Raw genomic sequence first — 19,207 nt, 5'->3', positions numbered from 1 at the left:
TATTATTTTATTTCTATTTAATAAATTACAATTATGGGTGGTTCTCACAAAAAGAAATTACGTGCCGAAAAGGCAAAAGTAAAGCTAAAAGGTGCTAAATTGCCAAAAGGTCTTAATGTTACTAAAACGGAATTTAAAGTGCGTAAAATTACAATTCGTGAACAACTTAAAGAAAGCCAGTATGCCGATGGTCTAAAACAAGTAAATCTTAAGGAGACCTTGTCGAAACTTAGGCATCACAGTTCAAGTTTTCGCATTGAATCACTGAGAAATATAAGAGATGCCATTAGTCTGAACCATCCCGGGTTATTGTCATCCCTAAACGATGTTATACAAGGAGTATCAGCTATTTCACTCGATGTGGAGCGAGATGCTAGACGGGAATCTTTTAAAACACTAAGTAGCTTGATGGGTCATTTATCAGTTGAAGCCGTAGCTCCATTTTTTCATATAATTTCATCGTATCTACGTTGCGCTATGACACATATACAGCCGAATATACAAGAGGACGCTCTGATGATGTTGGATGTATTACTTCAGCATGTACCCCATTTGGTGGCCGTTCATAGTGCTAAAATTTTTCAAAATTTCTTGGAAATGATATCAAGAGTTAGAGCAGATGGTGACAAAGCCGGACGTATGTTAACGGTGAATATGGGCCAAAGACAGACTACAATTAAATGGCGCTCCAAGGTTTTGTTGCGTTTGCAACAAATGCTGCAAACTTTGGCAGAACACAAACGAAGTATGCGCGAAGATGCTTCAAAGGCCAGTAACAATAATAGTAAATTTGTTACATTTAGCACAAAAACCGAACAGCACTATGGTGTCAAGAGAGTTTTTGCACCAAATCAAATGTGTGATCTATCATCAATATTTAATCGTTCTTTGGGTAGTTCTACATTATCTGGTGAAATTAGCAACAGCGATGAATCGGGTCAACTACGTTCATACGTGGAACATTTAATGCCTTTGCTTTTAGAGTCGTGGTTGGAAGTGAGACCGCAACATGTTTCTGGTTCAGGCACTATCGAAACATTGCTTACACTTGATGCAGCCATAACTTTAAAAATTGTTTTGGAAATTATTGAGAATTTATGGTCACTAATAGAAATATATGAACAACAAGTAAACAATCACGATTTAAGTATATGGTTTAAAGATCAATATGCCGATGTTTTTGCAGCCAACTTTTTGCAAGATTCCTATCCTTATCAACAAATGATATTTGAAGAAAGTAAATATTTAATCAGAATTCCTATATGTTATTATTCTAATTTCGTTTTTGTTTTTTCTTCTTTATTTTAGACGATGGTATTGCAAAAAGAAAACATAAGAAATCCTCTACAGATATGTCGCCTCATTGTTTTCAACAAAACGTAACAATAGCATATTTAATGTGCCGTTTCTATTCAAATAATTTAAATGAACAATCTACGAGATTCATTGCTGTCTTAAAATATCTTACAAAAATTGTAAATTCCATATCTAGCAACAATTCTAATGACTACCTACGATCACTGGTTTTGGCTTTACGGGCACTCTTATTAGAAAATGGCTTAACGCTTTTAGAACTTCATAAGGATGAAACAAAAATTTTGCTAAGGTACAGCATTAAAGCCTTTTTAAGTAACAAATTTAGCGAATTGGGTATAGCATCCAAAATTCTTATATTATTATGTGAAATTGTGCAAGATTCTAAACTCTGCCTTGCATATGGTAATGAGGAATTTTGTGAATTTCTAGAATATTTACCAAATCTTTTATTAAAGCCCACAATAAGTGAATCATGTCTTGTGGCAATGGGTAAATTGGGCAAACAGCAGAATGCTGTATTTTTAAATGCTTTAAGAAATATTTTGTCTAAAGTTGTGGATCATCTGCAGACAATTCAGGTAGCGGGAGCCATTAATGTATTCGAGGGGAAGAAGCATATTATTAATTTATTTTATTGGCTCAGCCCTCAAACGAGCATTAGTAAGGAAAATTTGGAGAAACTATTAAGTGATGTGGAGACGAATGTTACTGACAAAAGAATAGCTGGTTACTGCCAATATATATTAACTGCTGCATAAACATTTTTACAATATTTTTTATTGTAGGTATTTTATATTAATAAAAATTATAATTACATACTGTAAAACTAAAATGTTAACATGATTTTTAGAACTATGTTTTTTTCTTAAGAACTTTGGGCTTAAAACGATCCAATACACTGGGTTTTGTTTCACTTTCTAAAGGTATAAAGTCATCGCCATCATCAACTTTATGCGATTTAATGATGTGTTGTTTTGTTTCGCGAACATTTTGTATGAATTCCTGAAAAATAAAACATAAAAGTTTATGTCAGTTAAAGTATTATAAATGTTCAATATTCCTATACATATTTAGCTAATTAGGCAACAACAATGAAACTATATAAAAAAACTTAATAATTTTGAATGCAAATAGAAGAGTCATTTACAATCCAACTAAAAACGAATAAAAACAGTACAAACCTTTCTCTTCTGATCCTTAACAATTTGTTTATTGCGAGATGCCTTGGCACTTCCACCTTTGCCTTTCATTTTGTGTCTAGAATTAAATTCAATTTGTGGTGGTTTAACAAAGAATATTGAACGTTTAGCATCGATTTTCTCTTGTAATGTGGGAGCATCAACAGTTGCTATCTCATTCGGATCTAATGTTATAAGTTCTGCAGGTATTTTCTCTAGCAGGGCGTGTACTTCATGTTCACGACGTTGTGAACGTGTCTGCATTGGATTATCCTCTAAAGCATCGTAATTAGGCTCACCCGAACCAGGCACCAGCAGAGATTGGAAACCTTGAGCTGTGGAAACTCCTAAAATATCTTCATATGGGCAAAAACGCATACCGTGAATAAATGAACCACAGTGCTTGCGCAGATAGGGACGACTTGTTTTTTCGCCCATAATTAAATTGTTGTATATTTCAGTGTAGTTGCCTTGACTTATAGCTAATGCGCCCCGTTGTGAGACATCCACATGATTTGCTGGCAAACGTAAATGATATTCTGCTAAAGGTCCACTTAATGCTCGTATATCCCACACTTTTACCTTACGGTCTAAACCTGCTGTCACCAAATGTTGTCCTTTTTGATCAATAGCCATAGCTGACATTGGTGTTGAATGACACAATAACTTAGCTAGAGGTTCTCGTACTTTGGGTGACCACATTGAGACTACACCTTTTCCACCGCCAATGCAAATTACACCATTTCCGGGATTTTGCCGCATTATACGTATATCTCCCAATTTTGTGTTATAGTTACCCACAAGCTCACCCACAGATACGTCTAACCAGGATACATAACCATCCTTATTCCCAGTAGCCAATAGAAAATGATACGGTAAGAATTCCATGCGATTAACGCGATACATTCTTTTGATACAATGCAATTCGGTGCCCTGATTATCATAAATATAAACATGATCTTTTTGGGCACATGCGAACATTGTGTGAACATGTAAAAAACTAACTTCGGCCACCTCTTCCATTACATTCATTTCGCAGTGTAACTTTTTCGTTATCCAATCGAAAGCTGCCACATGGCCTTTGCGTCCACCCAGCAACAAGTGCCTACCATTTTTAGAATAACGCATAGTATATGGTCCAAAATCTAAATTCAATTTGAATAATTTCGAAGCCGATTGTATGTCAACATTTGCGGCAATTTCCTCTTGTCTATATTCTGCTGTCACTTCGCCTTCGTCGGCTTCTATAAAACCCTGTTGTTCTGTCAACAGCAGCTCAGTTCGGGCAGCTTGTTCTGTGGCATATTCCAAATACACTTCTTTACGTTGTTGTTTTTGTTTAAAGAATTTAGTCTTAATGCCATCCTCTTCCACTTTTTCGCCGCGCTCATATTTGCGTAGTACTTCTTTTGGTATTTTTGGTTTCTTCTCTTTAAGTTGCGGGCCAGCATCTTTATTGTGCTTTCCTTTGCGTTTCAGACGATATGGAAGACGTTTTGGTGTTTTGTCGTCCACTTGTATAAACTCGCCTTGAAATTCTTGTTGATTTTTTGGTTTCTGTTTTATTTTTTCTACGTCTTCTTCTAATACAGGATCAACGAAATAACGGTTATTTTTTGGCTTTATTTTTTCTTCCTTAATTTCTTCAGACATTTTTTGAATTAATATATTTATTTATTTATACTTTAAAAAAACACAACGTGCTCGCAGTTGAATATTTACATGAGTGTTGTACAAATAGCGTTTTAAACAAGAGTGCAACGAAAATAGTAATGACAAGATAGAGATTTTCGTTTACCATTGGCATAAATTGCAAAAGTTATAAGTTCATAGGCAACTACAAATTTTTAAAATATTAAATTCTGTACCTACGTCAAATTTTCGAAAGTTTTAAAACAAATCTTACAAAAATTTAACAAAAATTATTTGAATTACGTTATTGTTAATAAATATTTTTATACATTGGCATTATTTTATAACAGCTGATATAAAATCATATAACAGGGATGTAACGTTATACTTTGGTTGTAACATTAAATATATGTACGTTTACACTAATAAATTTATTTTTCAAAAAACGACTTTTGTCAATCTTTTGTCGACTATATATGGTTCAAAATAGTCAAAAAAGTTTATATAAAAAAATAATGCCGACGAGCATAGTTATCAGTTTAAATCCTAAGAGTTAAATAATAAATTAAATGATGATTTTAATTGAGTAGCAAAATATTGCTGTATTAATAATTAGTTTTATATATGTTACAATTTTCAAAATAGTATATTGCGCTTTTTAATCAATCACATTTTAATAAATATCGTTGAAAGAATTACAAACAAAAAAAATGTAGCCGGCTTACATTCGATTTTCGATTCATCACCGCCGTTTAATTTGTCGACGCAGGTGTCTATTTCTCTTTCTCGATATTTTTCAGTTTTTTTCATTCCTTAAACGTGGTTTGATTAAGGTAAGTTTTTTTTTACCGTGATTGGCAAGAAAAGTTAATAAAAATTGAGTGTGTATAAAACATAAAATAAAACAATTCATGTAAAAGTTTTTGGCTAAAGTCGAATATTAGTGATAAAATAAGAAAAAAAGTGTATAAAAGAATAAGAAAACATGAATTTTCAAAAGTTTTTCAGACAGACGAGCGGTGTATAAGACAGAAAAAGAAAATAAAAAAAGAATTATAAATTCTGTTATACGGCATCGATAAATTGTCATGTTAAAAGAAGAGAGTGATATACTCAATTTGCAAATATAGCGCAACAAAAACAATACGAGTAAAAAGCACAAACATATGTATTGAATGTCGGAATGCTGAACACAAAACGCAATTAATGATAAATAAAGTGTTAAAATGAAAATGAACATAATTTTTTTCTTCCTTTTGACAAATATGTCGTCGGTGGAATAATATAACAAAAGACACATACGAAGAAAATAAGAAAAAAATTTCCCTTTTGGAAATCAAAAGAAAAGTAATAAAAAAAGTGTGCATGACAATTTCTTACCAAAAAATTGTAAATTAAAAAGAAAATAGTAAAATAATAAGAAAAAGTGATACATAAAAAACTATAATTGGACAAATATTTTATTTTTTATTTTTTCTTTAGTTGAATTTGAATTAAAAATTTCAAAAATATTTCCCCTAATGTGAGTTGCAGTGTGTTTTAATTTGAATTAAGAAAAAGAAAAAAAAAAAAAATAGTGATACAATGAAGATGATAAATTTCTTCTTGCCACTTATTAACAAAATTTCTTTACAGTTTAATTAACTGGGTGGCTAGTTGAATTGTTGGTTTTACTGACAATCATTAGTCCACCAAATTAAAACCTTTAATTTATTTATTTTTTTTTTTTTTCTTTTTTGGTGTCTTATTTATTTTATACACTTGCATATACAAAACTTTATGATTTTGGTTTTTGGTTCAACCAGTGAATGTCTTGCTTTATTAATCTTTTTTCCGGTTTTTACAGAAAAATGAGCAGCTCTGAGGAAGTATCTTGGGTAACTTGGTTTTGCGGTCTTCGCGGCAATGAATTCTTTTGTGAGGTATGTATGATTTATTTTATTTACTTTTAACTTAAGTTGATTTATCGTAAAATAATGATGATTTTCTTATGCTCTATTATTGTCTAATATTATTTGTTATCTAATCATTCATCGATGTGTGATTTACATTGTTTAAATGTACAAGTAAATTATGCCCTTATGTTCTTAAGATCACTTGCACCTATGGTTTGAAAAAAAAAAGAAATGTTGCTCGCATTCTGTGAACCTTAACCAATATTAAAATACCAATTTAATTTCATTAATTAAAATCTAAAAGAAACACTATGTTTTACTTTTGATATTGTTATATTTTCTTTTATTTCCTTATTTTTAATATTTATTTTGTCTTGTTTTTGAGTCATTGACACACCTAAACGTCACTAATTTGTATTTAATTTACAAACGTACAACGTATGTAGTTGCATATTGATTTTGTGTATTTCGCACAATTATTAATTAATTTCATTAATATCCTTTTGCAAGATCATTTTATATATATACCAAAAAGGTACACATCTACTCGAATAGCCATGAGGATCCATTGTGATTCTCTTTAAAAAGAAACAAGAAAAAGAAAATAGAAAAGCCAGAGAGATAAGAGTAAAATTTAATGAATTCCTAGATCATAAGATCGTTTTCTATGTTCTTAGCGTAAGATCCCAGTGTGAATTAATTTAGAGAACTTTAATAGAGTGTGGCTTGGATACGAAAAACTAGTTCCAGGTTTTTTAGTTTTAACTGAAAACTTTATACGTTCTGGAAAGCTAAAAAATCATAGAAGTGTGCGTTAGTACTTTAAATAGTTCTAGGTCTGCTATTAGAATGGCTTTGTTTGTCTGTATCTGAACATTGACACGTACAGAAAGTATTGGAAATAAAGTAAATCTAAAAAATGTGACATTATTGGCTGATACTAAAAATGATCAACTAAGGCGGACATAGCAGGAAAGATTGGTATTCAAGTCCTTGAATACCGGCCGTCGGTATTGGCTGATACTAAAAATGATCAACTAAGGCGGAAATATCAGGAAAGATTGGTATTCAAGTCCTTGAATACCCGCCGTCGGCAGAGTCGGACACAAGTAACCACAAGATAAATTCTATGACAAACTATAGGGCGTAGGTAGGCGATGTAATCTAGGCAATTTGCTGTGCTTTATGAAGTGAAAGGTCGACAATTTGCAGTGGGAACGTTTACATAAATTTTCTCAATTATTAGGATTTAAAATAAGTTTCATTTGCAACACTACTGGAGTAATATACATCAAGAGACCAAAGAGATAGAGACATCAAAGAAATTGTTGAAAAATTATCATATTGAAGATAAATGATTGTTTTATTTTATAAAGGCTCTTTATTTATTTAGCTTCTTGAAGTACACAGAAAAACAAAAAGAACAAGTGAAGTGAAACGTAACTAATTTCCAAATCTAATATGTCTTTAAATAATAATTGTTAAAAATACATAGTAATTTATGTGATTTGGAGATTTTACAACATGAACAAAGGTTTCATAAAAGAATTACCACAAAATTTCAACATTAAAAAAATGTTTATATTTTATATGTTTATACTTTATAAAAAAATCTCTATTTTTTTTTTAAATACATTTTTACAGGTTGATGAAGATTACATACAGGATAAATTCAATTTAACTGGCTTAAATGAACAAGTACCAAATTATAGACAAGCTCTTGATATGATCCTAGATTTAGAGCCTGGTAAGTAAAATGAAAATTATTTAAAAACTAAATAAAAGTTTAAACTTTATTTGATTTTAATAAAATATTATTATTGTAGAGGATGAACTGGAAGATAATCCCTTACAATCTGATATGACCGAACAAGCTGCTGAAATGTTATATGGTTTGATACATGCACGTTATATTTTAACAAATCGTGGCATTGCGCAAATGATTGAAAAATATCAAACTGGTGATTTTGGACATTGCCCACGTGTTTATTGTGAAAGTCAACCGATGTTGCCATTGGGTAAGTAATTTTACATAAAAGTATTTTAGACATTTAAATATAATTGAAAATTATATATATATTTTTTTTGTAGGTTTATCTGATATTCCTGGTGAGGCAATGGTTAAAGTATATTGTCCCAAATGTATTGATGTTTATACACCAAAATCATCACGACACCATCATACGGATGGTGCTTATTTCGGTACTGGTTTTCCACATATGTTATTTATGGTGCATCCTGAATATCGTCCTAAAAGGCCCACTAATCAATTTGTTCCAAGGTAAAAATATAAATAAACTTTTAATTAAATTTAAATATTGTTTTAAATGTTTAAATTTCTTTTGCAGACTTTATGGCTTCAAAATTCATAGCTTAGCTTATCAAATACAGCTGCAGGCAGCAGCCAACTTTAAAATGCCACTACGAGCGGTAAATTTAAAATGAAATTTATTTTAAATGTAACAAAACAATTATTAAAATCATATATCGTTTTTCCTTTTTTCCTTTCCTCCCACTCTTATGTTTATTTAAATGTTTTCTTTATTATTACTACAACTTTATTTTTTTTAACAAAACACACCACTTTAAAACAAAATTTCCTCTTCTTTTAAATTGTTCACAATATACTATTACTCTGCATTTACAAAACATAAAAAAACCTATGAAAAATTAAAAAAAAAAAACTAAAAATTATAAAAAATCTAATAAAAAAAGAAAAATTAATAAAAAAGCACACAAAAACAGCAACCATTAAATAGAGAAAAAGAAATCTTAAATTGAGAAAAGTAAACAACAACATTTGTTGTTCCAAACGTAAAGAAAGAGTGAATGAAAGATGCAAAAATCCCTCTTCTCATCCCTTCCCCTAAAAAAAAAACAAACAAAATACAAACAAACACAAAATATGGTGAACTAAATATCCATAATATTTTTTACCAATCAGATGCATTGTTAGAGTTTTATGTTTATTTATAATAGAAAACACAGGATTTAATAAAGAACAAACAACAACAACATAAACATAACCAAAACCTTGACTTACTACTACTTACTTAACAATAACAAAATCCTTCAAAATCCTTTAAAATAACAAAAAAACAAATTAAACAAAATTAGACAATGTTAAAAATTCAAATATATACAAGCAACGAAATTTTATTTACACCATTAACTAAACAGGCAACAACTGACAGACAAAATAATTCCCACACTTTTTTATCTGTATTTGTTTTTATATATTTGTTTCGCTTTCATTTCATCTAACTAGTTTATTGCTATTTTAATTATTATAATTTTATTATTGTTTTAAACAAAAACACCTTCTTGTGCATTTAGTATAAGGACCCTTTTTGGCTGTATAAAGAAAAAAAATTAAACACTTTGTGTCATTAACTGAACATTAAGAAAACAATCGTTCAATTCAATCATTCAATTCTCATAATAATCAATAACATTTAAACACAATTAAATGCTTGGACATTAAAAAAAGAAACACAATACAATTACATGTTAATAAACTAAAAACGCTATAATTGAAGGAATTCAATCAACATTTGCTAAATCTTCATCTTTAGAAACAAGGAAATCCAACACTTCCACCACCATCATCATCAGCACCTGTAACTGTAAAATAAAACAACCAGCCATTTTATCTATCTATCAATCAGTCTATACGTACTTTATATGTTACGATATTTCCATCAACGTTTATTTATTTTGTTGGTATTTTGTGTGTGAGAAAAAATCATCCTTACTGCCACATAATATCCAATTAAATAAATATAAAAAGGAAAAGTTTATAAAAAGCTTGTAAACAAAACCAAGAAAAAATCCCCAAGATTTGATGTACTGTATGTATCACTCGCTTAGAGTAATTTATATCCCTAAATGTAATAATATCATTAACATTGTAATCATGATCATCATCTAGCTATCTGTTCATTAAAACAATATAATTAATAATAAAAGAAATCATAATAATATTTAGTTTATTTCCATTTATATATTTTTTGTACAACTTTCTTTTTTTTTATTGTCAATTAGTGTACTTTACATTTTCTTTTTTTTGTTTAATGAAACGGATTTTTCATAAATAATTTAATATGAACAATAATAATAATAATAATTAAACATAATACTTAAAAACAAATAATATTTAAAACGAAAAACAAAAAATAAAATAAAATAATAATAAAATTAATCATACATACTTAGTAATTTATAAATGTTTATTAATTTAATTATATATAAAAAAACAAAAGTAATGTGCTTATTTACGAAATATATAATTTTAAACAAAATCTCCATAATTATTTACAAAGATTAGTTGTATATAGTTAGAAGATTATAATTTAATTGAGTGCGTGCAGTTGTATAGTATACTAGCTACAACACTGTATACTTTGCTACCCTTACATAGACAGTAAAGTTGCTTGTGCAAATTTTGAGAATTTTATCTTCCTTGGTTCTATTGATATACGTATTTTTCATATTTATATGAAAGAAACCGTCTCCATTATTGAAAGTCCTGCCATATTTCGTTTTAAACTTTATTTTTTAAAGTGTCCTACACATACACATTTTTGTATTTGCCTACTATAAGGATTTAACCCATTTATTCTAAATGTCGTTCCTTTACTTCATACATAGTTTCCCTTCTAGTATTTAATTTGTGAGATGACAAGTCCATTTATATATACAATAAAAGAATTCGATCATAGTTTCATGACTTTACCTTTAAGTTTCCTAGATATACAAATTTAAGTTTAAACCACGCCACGCCCACTAATATTAAAAAAACATGTTCAAATACCGCTGCACGAGCTTGCGCAATATAGTTGACTGATTGAGGCTACCTGTAGATTGGTAAATCATATAACAAAGATCACAAGCCTTACTATATATTCCGAGGGCACAGCTGCGGAACACACTTGCATTGATAACTGTCCGTTTGGACTTCATACTTGAAGATTGAACTTATCTATTAATGACTTCTGCACAATCTGAGAAAAGAAAGAGGAGAATATAACTAGTTTTCTCTGTTAATCTCTTAGATTTACCATTTACTCTTTACATGTATGATAAAGGGATCAAAATGAATGAACCAATGAACGATACAATGTAGAAATATATCAAAATTGAGTTAAAAAACAAAAAATTAACAAATTTGCTAAAAGAAAACCACACAATTAGTCGAGAATAGTTTGATTTACCAGCCTCGTTCTCTTAAGATTACGTTTCTGTATTCAGTTTCGCAACGATCGGAAAAAGATATTCCAACGAAAAACAGAATCGTATAGAAAAAAGAAGCAATTTTAGAACATTTGCGGGAAAAGTAAGATAGTCTAGTAAAAAGCGGGCAAAAATTAAGAAGAATAATTTGAATATGTTAAAATATTGTTGTTGTTGTACCAGCGACACGTGTAAAGTCAGTGTGGCTGGGTTGACAATCCTTGCTCATTGTTCGTTAAACTCAAAGTCGTTCCGCTGCGAAGAACCGATTGTCGTGGGAACGAGTTGAAATATTAGTCATTGCTGGTTTATGTAAGAAGGGTAGCCACTCAATGAATCATGTGTCCACCCAATTGCGGACCCGTTGTAATGCCCTAGCGGTCATAGAAGTACATTTGAATACATCCCGATTTAAACCATCCGGTTTGATTCTCAAAGTTTCTATGGCATATCGTAGATAGCTTCTCCAAACAAGAAAGAGCAGATAGCCAAAACAATGTTGTCTGCTTTTATTGAATGATAACCCAGCAAAAAATAATTGATGTCATACTTTACAAGCGACATCTTAATCACATCTAAAAATGCGGTTATATATTTTTCTCTTTTATAAACCAAATATTTCCTTACAAATGAAAACCCAGTTAAAAGTGACGAAAGAGATGTAGAAAAGTTACTACAAATAACATATTCCAAGTACATCAAACTTTGGTGAAAAACAAATGAAATTAACATAAGCATATCATTGAACGAATTCGGTTTATTTTTGACATCCAAATATCGGATTTTTATTGCATCTATGAATAAGATTAGATATAGTTCATAGTTGTCAAAAATGAACAACATCCCTCCAATGACACGCTAATGTAAAATTCATAGGTTTTTCACCAAAATTGAAAGTACTTCAAGTATGTTATTTGTGGGTAAAATTCTACTTCTTTTTGCTCACTTTTTTGCTGGGAAGCAATATAAAAGAAGAGGTGTTGTTTCCTCTTACTTCTCGTTATGGCAACTCCTACAGTAGTCGTTGTATTCTGTCGTGATTGCAAAGTGTTCTGTTATAACTGATACCAGAACTCTTATCTGCTACCTGTGAAGGCTTAAGCATAACCTTGACTTCAGAGCATCGTATATTGACCTAAAGGTGAGAAAGGTGGTTTCGCTAAACCACCTTTCATATTGAATCATGTCTGAACAAGTGACTTACAGTTCGTAAGGTAAATGTGTCTATTTCATCTTCACCTCTTATCATTCTAAAATCGGAGGTAGAATTAAAAATTGTAGATACAGTTAAATATACTTTTTTTAGTCTGCATAATCACCTCTATTCTGCACTTAAATTCGTTTAATATTCTTCATTTCGATTCAAATTCGTAAAGTATTGAAATAAAATGGAATTAATTCTTCTTTTTCTTGCGATTCTGTTTTTTTTTTGGAATATCTATTTTCGATCGTAGTGCAAATGAATACGGAAACCTTAAATTGAAAAGCAGAATAGGGATGATTGATTTCTTAAATAACTCAGTATGTGGTGACAACGCCAGTATTTGGTTATATCCCTAAAGTACAAATAAAACTAACCAAACATTCAAAATCGATTTTAAATAAGAATATGTGTTTGCGAAATCTGTTAAAGTCTCAAAATTCTTTAAATGTATTGTGTGTGTATACAAATATTTATCCCTCGTCCTCGCTGGCTGAATACAGTGTTCTTTTCAATGTGTGCGTCTTTACAAGTAGATATCTTCATTATTTTTTATTAATTACTTTATTTTACTTTTTTTCTCTTTTGCCGAAAACACTTTTCATTGTTAATAACAAAATTACACTTACTCGCATTAAATCATGCCTCCCTTTCATGCGCCTACACCCAATCAATGAATTCACAACATTTTCACTCATGCTTGATGTCAAAAAACATACACACATACGTGCATGTACTATATATATTTACAGGACTATATTGCACTTTGTCAGGAAATACTTAGCCGACCGTGTCCTGAAGATGAAGAAGTAGAGGAGAATAAAGACAAGGAATAATTTTTACATTTTTCTTTAATTGTTGCCTTTTTTTAAATTAATTTTCATCTGTTTAAATAATTTTGTTAAATATGTAAATTATAAATGGATAACAATATTTATTAGATCAATTAAAATTATTTATATCCTTTTTGTGTGCATTTGATTTTGTTTGTTGTGTTAAAATGTTCTATTTTTAGTTATTTTTCTTGTTTTAGTTGCGGAACCAAAATGTTTTTGTTTGAATTTTTTCCCGCTGTTACAGAGTACCATTCCGATTGAACATTTTCTTATTTTGATGCTTAATATGTAAAATTAATATTTTCTATTAGTGGTCTAGAATTTTGTTTGGAATCATTTGTTTTTCATTAAATTTTAATAAAATTATTTACGAATTAACAAAATCATTCGAAATCTAAAACCATTTCTGTCGGAATTTTTGACTGTTCGAAAAATAATATCCCTCCAATATCAATCATAATTCAAAGATGAGTTTTATATTTAGTTCATATGTACATATTTTTCTTCGAGGGAAATCATTATCGCTGGCTAAAGATTTCATTTTGCTAACTTTAGATCAAACGCATTATTCAGTTTCTACTATAACACAGGCCGATAAGTAATACAATTCAAGTTTATATAAAAGTCTATGTAGAAACAAGTAAGATCTATGAATAAGATTAGATGTAGTTCATAGTTGTCAAAAATGAACAACATGCCTCCAATGACACGCTAATGTAAAATTCATAGGCTTTTCACCAAAATTGGAAGAACTTCAAATATGTTATTTGTGGTGAAAATTCTACTTCTTTTTCCTCACTTTTTTTTGCTGGGATAGTGTATTTAAAAAATATTAATATATAAAATTTAAATTTATTTAATTTTCCCGACTATATCATTCCCAGCAGTTCGACAAAGAGTCAATGCATAGGAAAAAGACAGTAATTTCCACTAATATTTACCCACCTGGATGATCGTAATTCGTATGTTTTGGGTCAATCGTCACGAATGTACCCTGTCGAGAATGAATACAGTCGTCACTTTAGTGTCCCCTTTGTAAGCGGGAGCGGAGACAGTCGTCTCTTTACTGTCCTCAAGTAACCTAGAGATTATACTCTTAAAAGTTGTTTTTTTTGTTGTACTTCCGAAAGTAGTTATTTTACCCATCTTTTGGATAAATGATTATTACTTTCTACTAATATGCCACCATCTGGTTAACTCAAATTTATAACTTTTGGGTCAATCGTCACATTATTGTCCCATAGTATTCTGGAGAGTAGACACCTAAAATTTTTAAATTTTAGTTCCATTAATATCTTACCACCTGGCTGACTCCAATTCGTATGTTTTTGGTCTTTCGTTAGAAATAAACTCTTTGTAATCGTGAATGAAGACAGTCATCACTTTAGTGTCCCCTTTGTAAGCGAGAGCGGAGGCAATCGTCTCTTTACTGGTTCTTTGTAGGGTGTAGAGTGACGATTGACTTCCTCGTAGGACAAGCCCATGTTAAAATGGTCGGTCACCTGGTTAGTCAGAAAAGCGTAAAACGCGTTGCCGCCAAACGCATGTTGTGTACTTCCACATTTAGTTCGTTTTCAAAACATAGCAATAATAAAACAAGTAAGAAACTATAGTCGGGCGAGGCCGACCATATAATAGGCTACACCTTCTACAAAAATAAAATGTGATTTAGTTGTCATAATAATGCATTTAAGTTGAATTGTACCTTGCCTCAGATATACATACTTAAGCCGTTTATTGTTGAATAAAATTGTGGACATTTAAGTGAAATTTTGTTGGGGGTTTTTTAGGGGCTAGGGTCATAGGACCTATTATAATAGAATTCGTGAGGATCATCAAGACTAGTATAGAAGCTTTTTATCGAAATATGAGTATATTTAACATAATTATGAACTTAAAAGCCCTATTCGGCGGGTTCAGTTCTATGGGGGCTAGGTGAAATATTGGACCGATGTAAACCATTTTAAACAGGCTTCGTCCTGTGCCAAATTTCATTTAACTTTCTCCAAAATTGCGACATGTAGTTTGATTACAAGGTTTACAAGGCCTATTCGAGGGTTCAGTTGTATGGGGGATAGGTGAAATATTGGACCGATCTTAACCGTTTTCAATAGGTTTCGTCTACGGTACCATAAAATATCATGTACCAAATTTCATTAAATTTTCTTCAAAATTGCGAACTGTAGTTAAATTATAAGGTTTACATGGATGGACATAGCTAAATCGACTCAGAAAATGAGTCTGTACAGTGGGTATACTTTAAGGTGGGTATAGGACCAATATTATTGTGCGTTACAAACATCAGCACAAACCCTATATACCCTCCACACTAAAGTGGTGTAGGGTATATGATTGAGAACAACGAACAGAACAAAACCTTTGGCAAAGTTGATCTAGGAGTAGTTATCGAGTAATGGGACCCAAACTCTTTGATTGTCCATCAAAATCTCCCGACTCAAGTCCCTTAGAGATGCTGTTCGGCATTCTAAAGTGCTGGGTCGAAACTCGCAGTTTTAGAAAACATTGCAGCTTTCGAATGGCTTAAAATCCGCTTGGGATTAATTACGAACTACACTAGTAACTAATCTATTCCATAAAGGTGTTTGGAACTCAAAAGGACCAAAGATTTTCATACGAAGATATCAAAAAGTTGCTTAAGTTTCGAACAGCTATTTATGGAGTTAATTCAGTTATTATTTTCTTGTAACTCACAGCGAAATGTAATTAAACTTTTGTTGTTGTTAGTATAATGTAGACACATAATATTATTATTATCAATTATATAATTTTGAATAAATCAATTAAAGTAGAAATTATAGCACTTTGTATACATTGCCAAAAAAAAGTTGCTTAGGTTTCGAACAATACTGTATATATCTCATTCACTGAAATATCGTTTCAGGCTCACTTTTTAATATCTTGACAACATGTTGTGAGTTAGTTATTTTGACGTATATTGATCATTATTGATGAAAAATTGAAAAATGTATACGTCCCGTATACGTGAAAGAGTTAAAATCCGCCTAAATTTATTCCGAGTTTTATCTAACAGCAAGTTAAGACTAGTTAAGCCCCTAAGGAGACAAAATTTTGAGGTCAAATTCGAATTTTCGGCTGCCTAAATTACTATTCTGGCCTGTGTTATCTGAACTGAAGTGTTTAATTAATATTAAATAAAATATACCTTTTTTAAAGAAATGGATAAATAAATACAAAATTACATTTTAATTAGATTTTAAACAATAAATTTTAAAATACTTTTTAATAAAGAATGGGTTTCATTGAAAAACCTTAAGTTAATGATTTGATAAATATGTAGTTAGAAATTTTAAAAATTTGATTCTTTTTCAAAAAATCTCACCAAAAAAACATTTCTTTGGCTTTTAGATAATAGTTAGAAAAAAAATTGCTTCTTTCTACCCATAAATCGGAAAAAAATGTACATAATTACAAAAAGTAATAATCTCTTTGACACTTCAATAAAATCACTCTTTAAAAAGTGTGTTTTAATTCGTCATATATTAAAATTGACCTTTACAATACCTATGTAGATCATTAAGAACAAGATCACTCTTGGTGATATTAAAATTTTATATTAAAAATTTTGCACTTCATGAACATATGTAGATCATTATAGTCTTTACACTTTCCTTAATTTATGTTTCATTTAATGTCCTAAGAAATGTTTTTATTAATATTATTAACAATTTGTTTTTATTTTTCTTCCTGTTTCTTTTTTGTTGTTTTTCTTTTTTTTATATATAAATATATATTCTCAAACTTGTTTGTTTTTGTAACAAAATAAATATCGTAAAACTATATTTGTAACGACTGTTAAAACTTCTACTTCTACTACTGCTAACTACTACTATTGACGGTGTTCGATGTTAAAATTTTATGTATGTGTATGTGCGTGGGTGTGCGTGAATTATTACTTTTAATTAAATATTTATTTAAATAATTACGAAATTTATATTAAAAAAAACATCAACTTCTGCAAAAAAAAATTTGGATTCTGCAAACAATTTAATTCGATTTTTATCTGAAATTTCTTTTTAAACCAACCAAATAATGATCGTTACACACTTCATCAACTTAAACAACAACTACAACAACTATATATTCAATGCTAAATATCTGAATAATGTAGCATAATAATAATAGTGGTGGTGGTGGTCAAGAAAAAGACGATGAGGCTGAAAATACCATTGATACTATTCCAAATCGCGTTTAGAATACACAACTGATTTAGCTGATTATTTTCAATACGTTTTGTATTTGATTCTCATACGTTAAATGCATCCTAAAAATATAACAAATATAAAATTAATAATATGTAATAATAAACCAAAACACAATTCATCTGAAAAAAAAAAAACATTGCCGTTTTTTAAATAAAAGTAAAATTTTTAATGGGTTTTATTATATTTTATAAATATTCATCATGGATTTTAATGGCAAACACACTCGTACTTGGATGCCTGCTGCCTACAACATCTTCATAAGTATTTATCATCAGCTATAATACTACATTTAGCCGCAGGATTTATGTGTATTCCTGCGAATTAAAACTTTAATTATTATAATTATTTATATAATTAAATCAATTATTATTTTGATAGTAGACAAAATCATGATACTATTTCTTATACATACATATGCAAACAAAATCCATACTCACATAACTAAAATTCATCAACCCTACACCATACAGTAGGGAGGTTGAATATCTTGAAGTTAAGTTCAAAATTCCTATCTAAATCTATTAAACTATGTCCGCCTGACCAACTCCACACTATAGGGAGGTTGAATATCTTGAAGTTAAGTTCAAAATTCCTAACTGGATCTATTAAGCTATGTCCGCAGTTAATTGCTAAACATATCACAGATTTTTTTAAATAATTATACCCTACACCACTTTAGTGGGGAGGGTATATTGGGTTTGTGCTGATGTTTGTAACATAGAAAAATATTCGTCCAATACCCACCTTAAAGTATACCAATCGGCTTAGAATCATTTTCTGAGTCGATTAAGCTATGTCCGTCTGTCCGTCCGTCCGTCTGGCCGCAATTTTGAAGATAATTAGATGAAATTTGGCACACACGCTTCTTTTGGCCCAGGGACGAAGCCTATTGAAAATGGTTAAAATCGGTTCATTATTTCGACTAGCCCCAATACAACCGTACCCCCCAAATAGGGCCTTTTGGCTTATAATTAATTTAAATGATCTATTATGTTAACAAAAGTCGACAAAACTTAGTTTTATAGAACTTTAAATTACACTACCGATTTTTGTAATAATCGGGCTTCATTTAATCCTATCCCGCATACAAACTCCCCTTCAGAAAATGACTTAAAGGTCAAAATTCACTTACAAACACTATTAACACTTTTAAATTCTACATAAATATTATTGAAGAAGACTTAACTCCCCCTACCAATATTTTTAAGGATAGGGCCATATTTAGCCCTACTCCCCTTTGAACCCTCTTGTAAAAAAAATCTTTTTTTGCCAAAATAAAAGTAAAAATACTCCGAAATAAAGTTAAAAAAAACAAACCAAATGCTTTATTTTTTTAAATAATCCCCATTTTTAACATACATACTGACAGGTGTAGGGTATTATATGGTCGGCTACGCCCGACTATACATTCATACTTGTTATTTAATGAATTTTTTTCTCCTGATAACATTAAGAAATAATCGTGTTTCAGAAATATTTTAAAATTTACTTAAATATGTGAATATTAAAACGAAATCCTCCTTATAATAAACAAAAATTCTCTTTCCAAATTTTGTCTTAAAATTCTCTTTAATATACATATATTACTTAAATGAACATGAATCGTCCGATCGATCTATAAATAAAAATGGATCCTATATTAACCTCCTCGCGAAAATTTAATGCACATATG

At 30.2% G+C, this 19,207-nt stretch overlaps 3 protein-coding genes across 7 annotated transcripts; 2 read left to right on the top strand and 1 right to left on the bottom strand.

Moving 5' to 3' along the window:
- The first annotated feature begins 9 nt into the window (after positions 1 to 9).
- Positions 10 to 2,149, top strand: LOC111684707 (testis-expressed protein 10). Its single transcript, XM_023446925.2, has 2 exons — positions 10 to 1,237; positions 1,309 to 2,149. Exons 1-2 carry the CDS (start codon positions 34 to 36, stop codon positions 2,073 to 2,075), a joined length of 1,971 nt encoding a protein of 656 aa, XP_023302693.2. The 5' UTR covers positions 10 to 33; the 3' UTR covers positions 2,076 to 2,149.
- On the bottom strand, positions 2,075 to 4,334 carry LOC111684708 (WD repeat-containing protein 46). Its single transcript, XM_023446926.2, has 2 exons — positions 2,499 to 4,334; positions 2,075 to 2,319 (listed from the first exon to the last, which is right to left on the bottom strand). The coding sequence occupies exons 1-2, from the start codon at positions 4,146 to 4,148 to the stop codon at positions 2,170 to 2,172; spliced, it is 1,800 nt and encodes a 599-aa protein (XP_023302694.2). The 5' UTR covers positions 4,149 to 4,334; the 3' UTR covers positions 2,075 to 2,169.
- Positions 4,335 to 4,890: 556 nt separating this feature from the next.
- On the top strand, positions 4,891 to 18,258 carry LOC111684706 (casein kinase II subunit beta). 5 transcript variants are annotated; one of them, XM_046947570.1, is made up of 7 exons: positions 4,891 to 4,960; positions 5,974 to 6,049; positions 7,667 to 7,769; positions 7,849 to 8,040; positions 8,114 to 8,303; positions 8,371 to 8,452; positions 13,208 to 13,393. In XM_046947570.1, exons 2-7 carry the CDS (start codon positions 5,978 to 5,980, stop codon positions 13,289 to 13,291), a joined length of 723 nt encoding a protein of 240 aa, XP_046803526.1. In that variant the 5' UTR covers positions 4,891 to 4,960; positions 5,974 to 5,977; the 3' UTR covers positions 13,292 to 13,393. The 5 variants fall into 5 exon arrangements, with proteins under 5 accessions (XP_046803526.1, XP_046803527.1, XP_046803525.1 ...); XM_046947571.1 differs by lacking the exons at positions 4,891 to 4,960; positions 13,208 to 13,393 and adding exons at positions 5,591 to 5,649; positions 17,442 to 18,258; XM_046947569.1 differs by lacking the exon at positions 4,891 to 4,960 and adding an exon at positions 5,591 to 5,649.
- Positions 18,259 to 19,207: the final 949 nt, after the last annotated feature.

This window comes from Lucilia cuprina, chromosome 3 (genome assembly GCF_022045245.1).
Source record: "Lucilia cuprina isolate Lc7/37 chromosome 3, ASM2204524v1, whole genome shotgun sequence".
Classification (NCBI taxonomy): Eukaryota; Metazoa; Arthropoda; class Insecta; order Diptera; family Calliphoridae; genus Lucilia; species Lucilia cuprina.
The sequence above is the reverse complement of the archived record's forward strand: the minus strand, read 5'-3'. Positions and strand labels throughout refer to the sequence as shown.

Bases quoted from the DNA above. Each gene is read 5' to 3' on its own strand.
- LOC111684706 (XM_046947571.1), top strand. From the start codon at position 5,978: ATGAGCAGCTCTGAGGAAGTATCTTGGGTAACTTGGTTTTGCGGTCTT. The intron at 7,770-7,848 runs GTAAGTAAAATG...TTATTATTGTAG, and splicing joins GATCCTAGATTTAGAGCCTG to AGGATGAACTGGAAGATAAT. The intron at 8,453-17,441 runs GTAAATTTAAAA...TGAATAATGTAG, and splicing joins TTAAAATGCCACTACGAGCG to CATAATAATAATAGTGGTGG.
- LOC111684708 (XM_023446926.2), bottom strand. From the start codon at position 4,148: ATGTCTGAAGAAATTAAGGAAGAAAAAATAAAGCCAAAAAATAACCGT. The intron at 2,320-2,498 runs GTTTGTACTGTT...TTTATTTTTCAG, and splicing joins TTAAGGATCAGAAGAGAAAG to GAATTCATACAAAATGTTCG.
- LOC111684707 (XM_023446925.2), top strand. From the start codon at position 34: ATGGGTGGTTCTCACAAAAAGAAATTACGTGCCGAAAAGGCAAAAGTA. The intron at 1,238-1,308 runs GTAAATATTTAA...TCTTTATTTTAG, and splicing joins ACAAATGATATTTGAAGAAA to ACGATGGTATTGCAAAAAGA.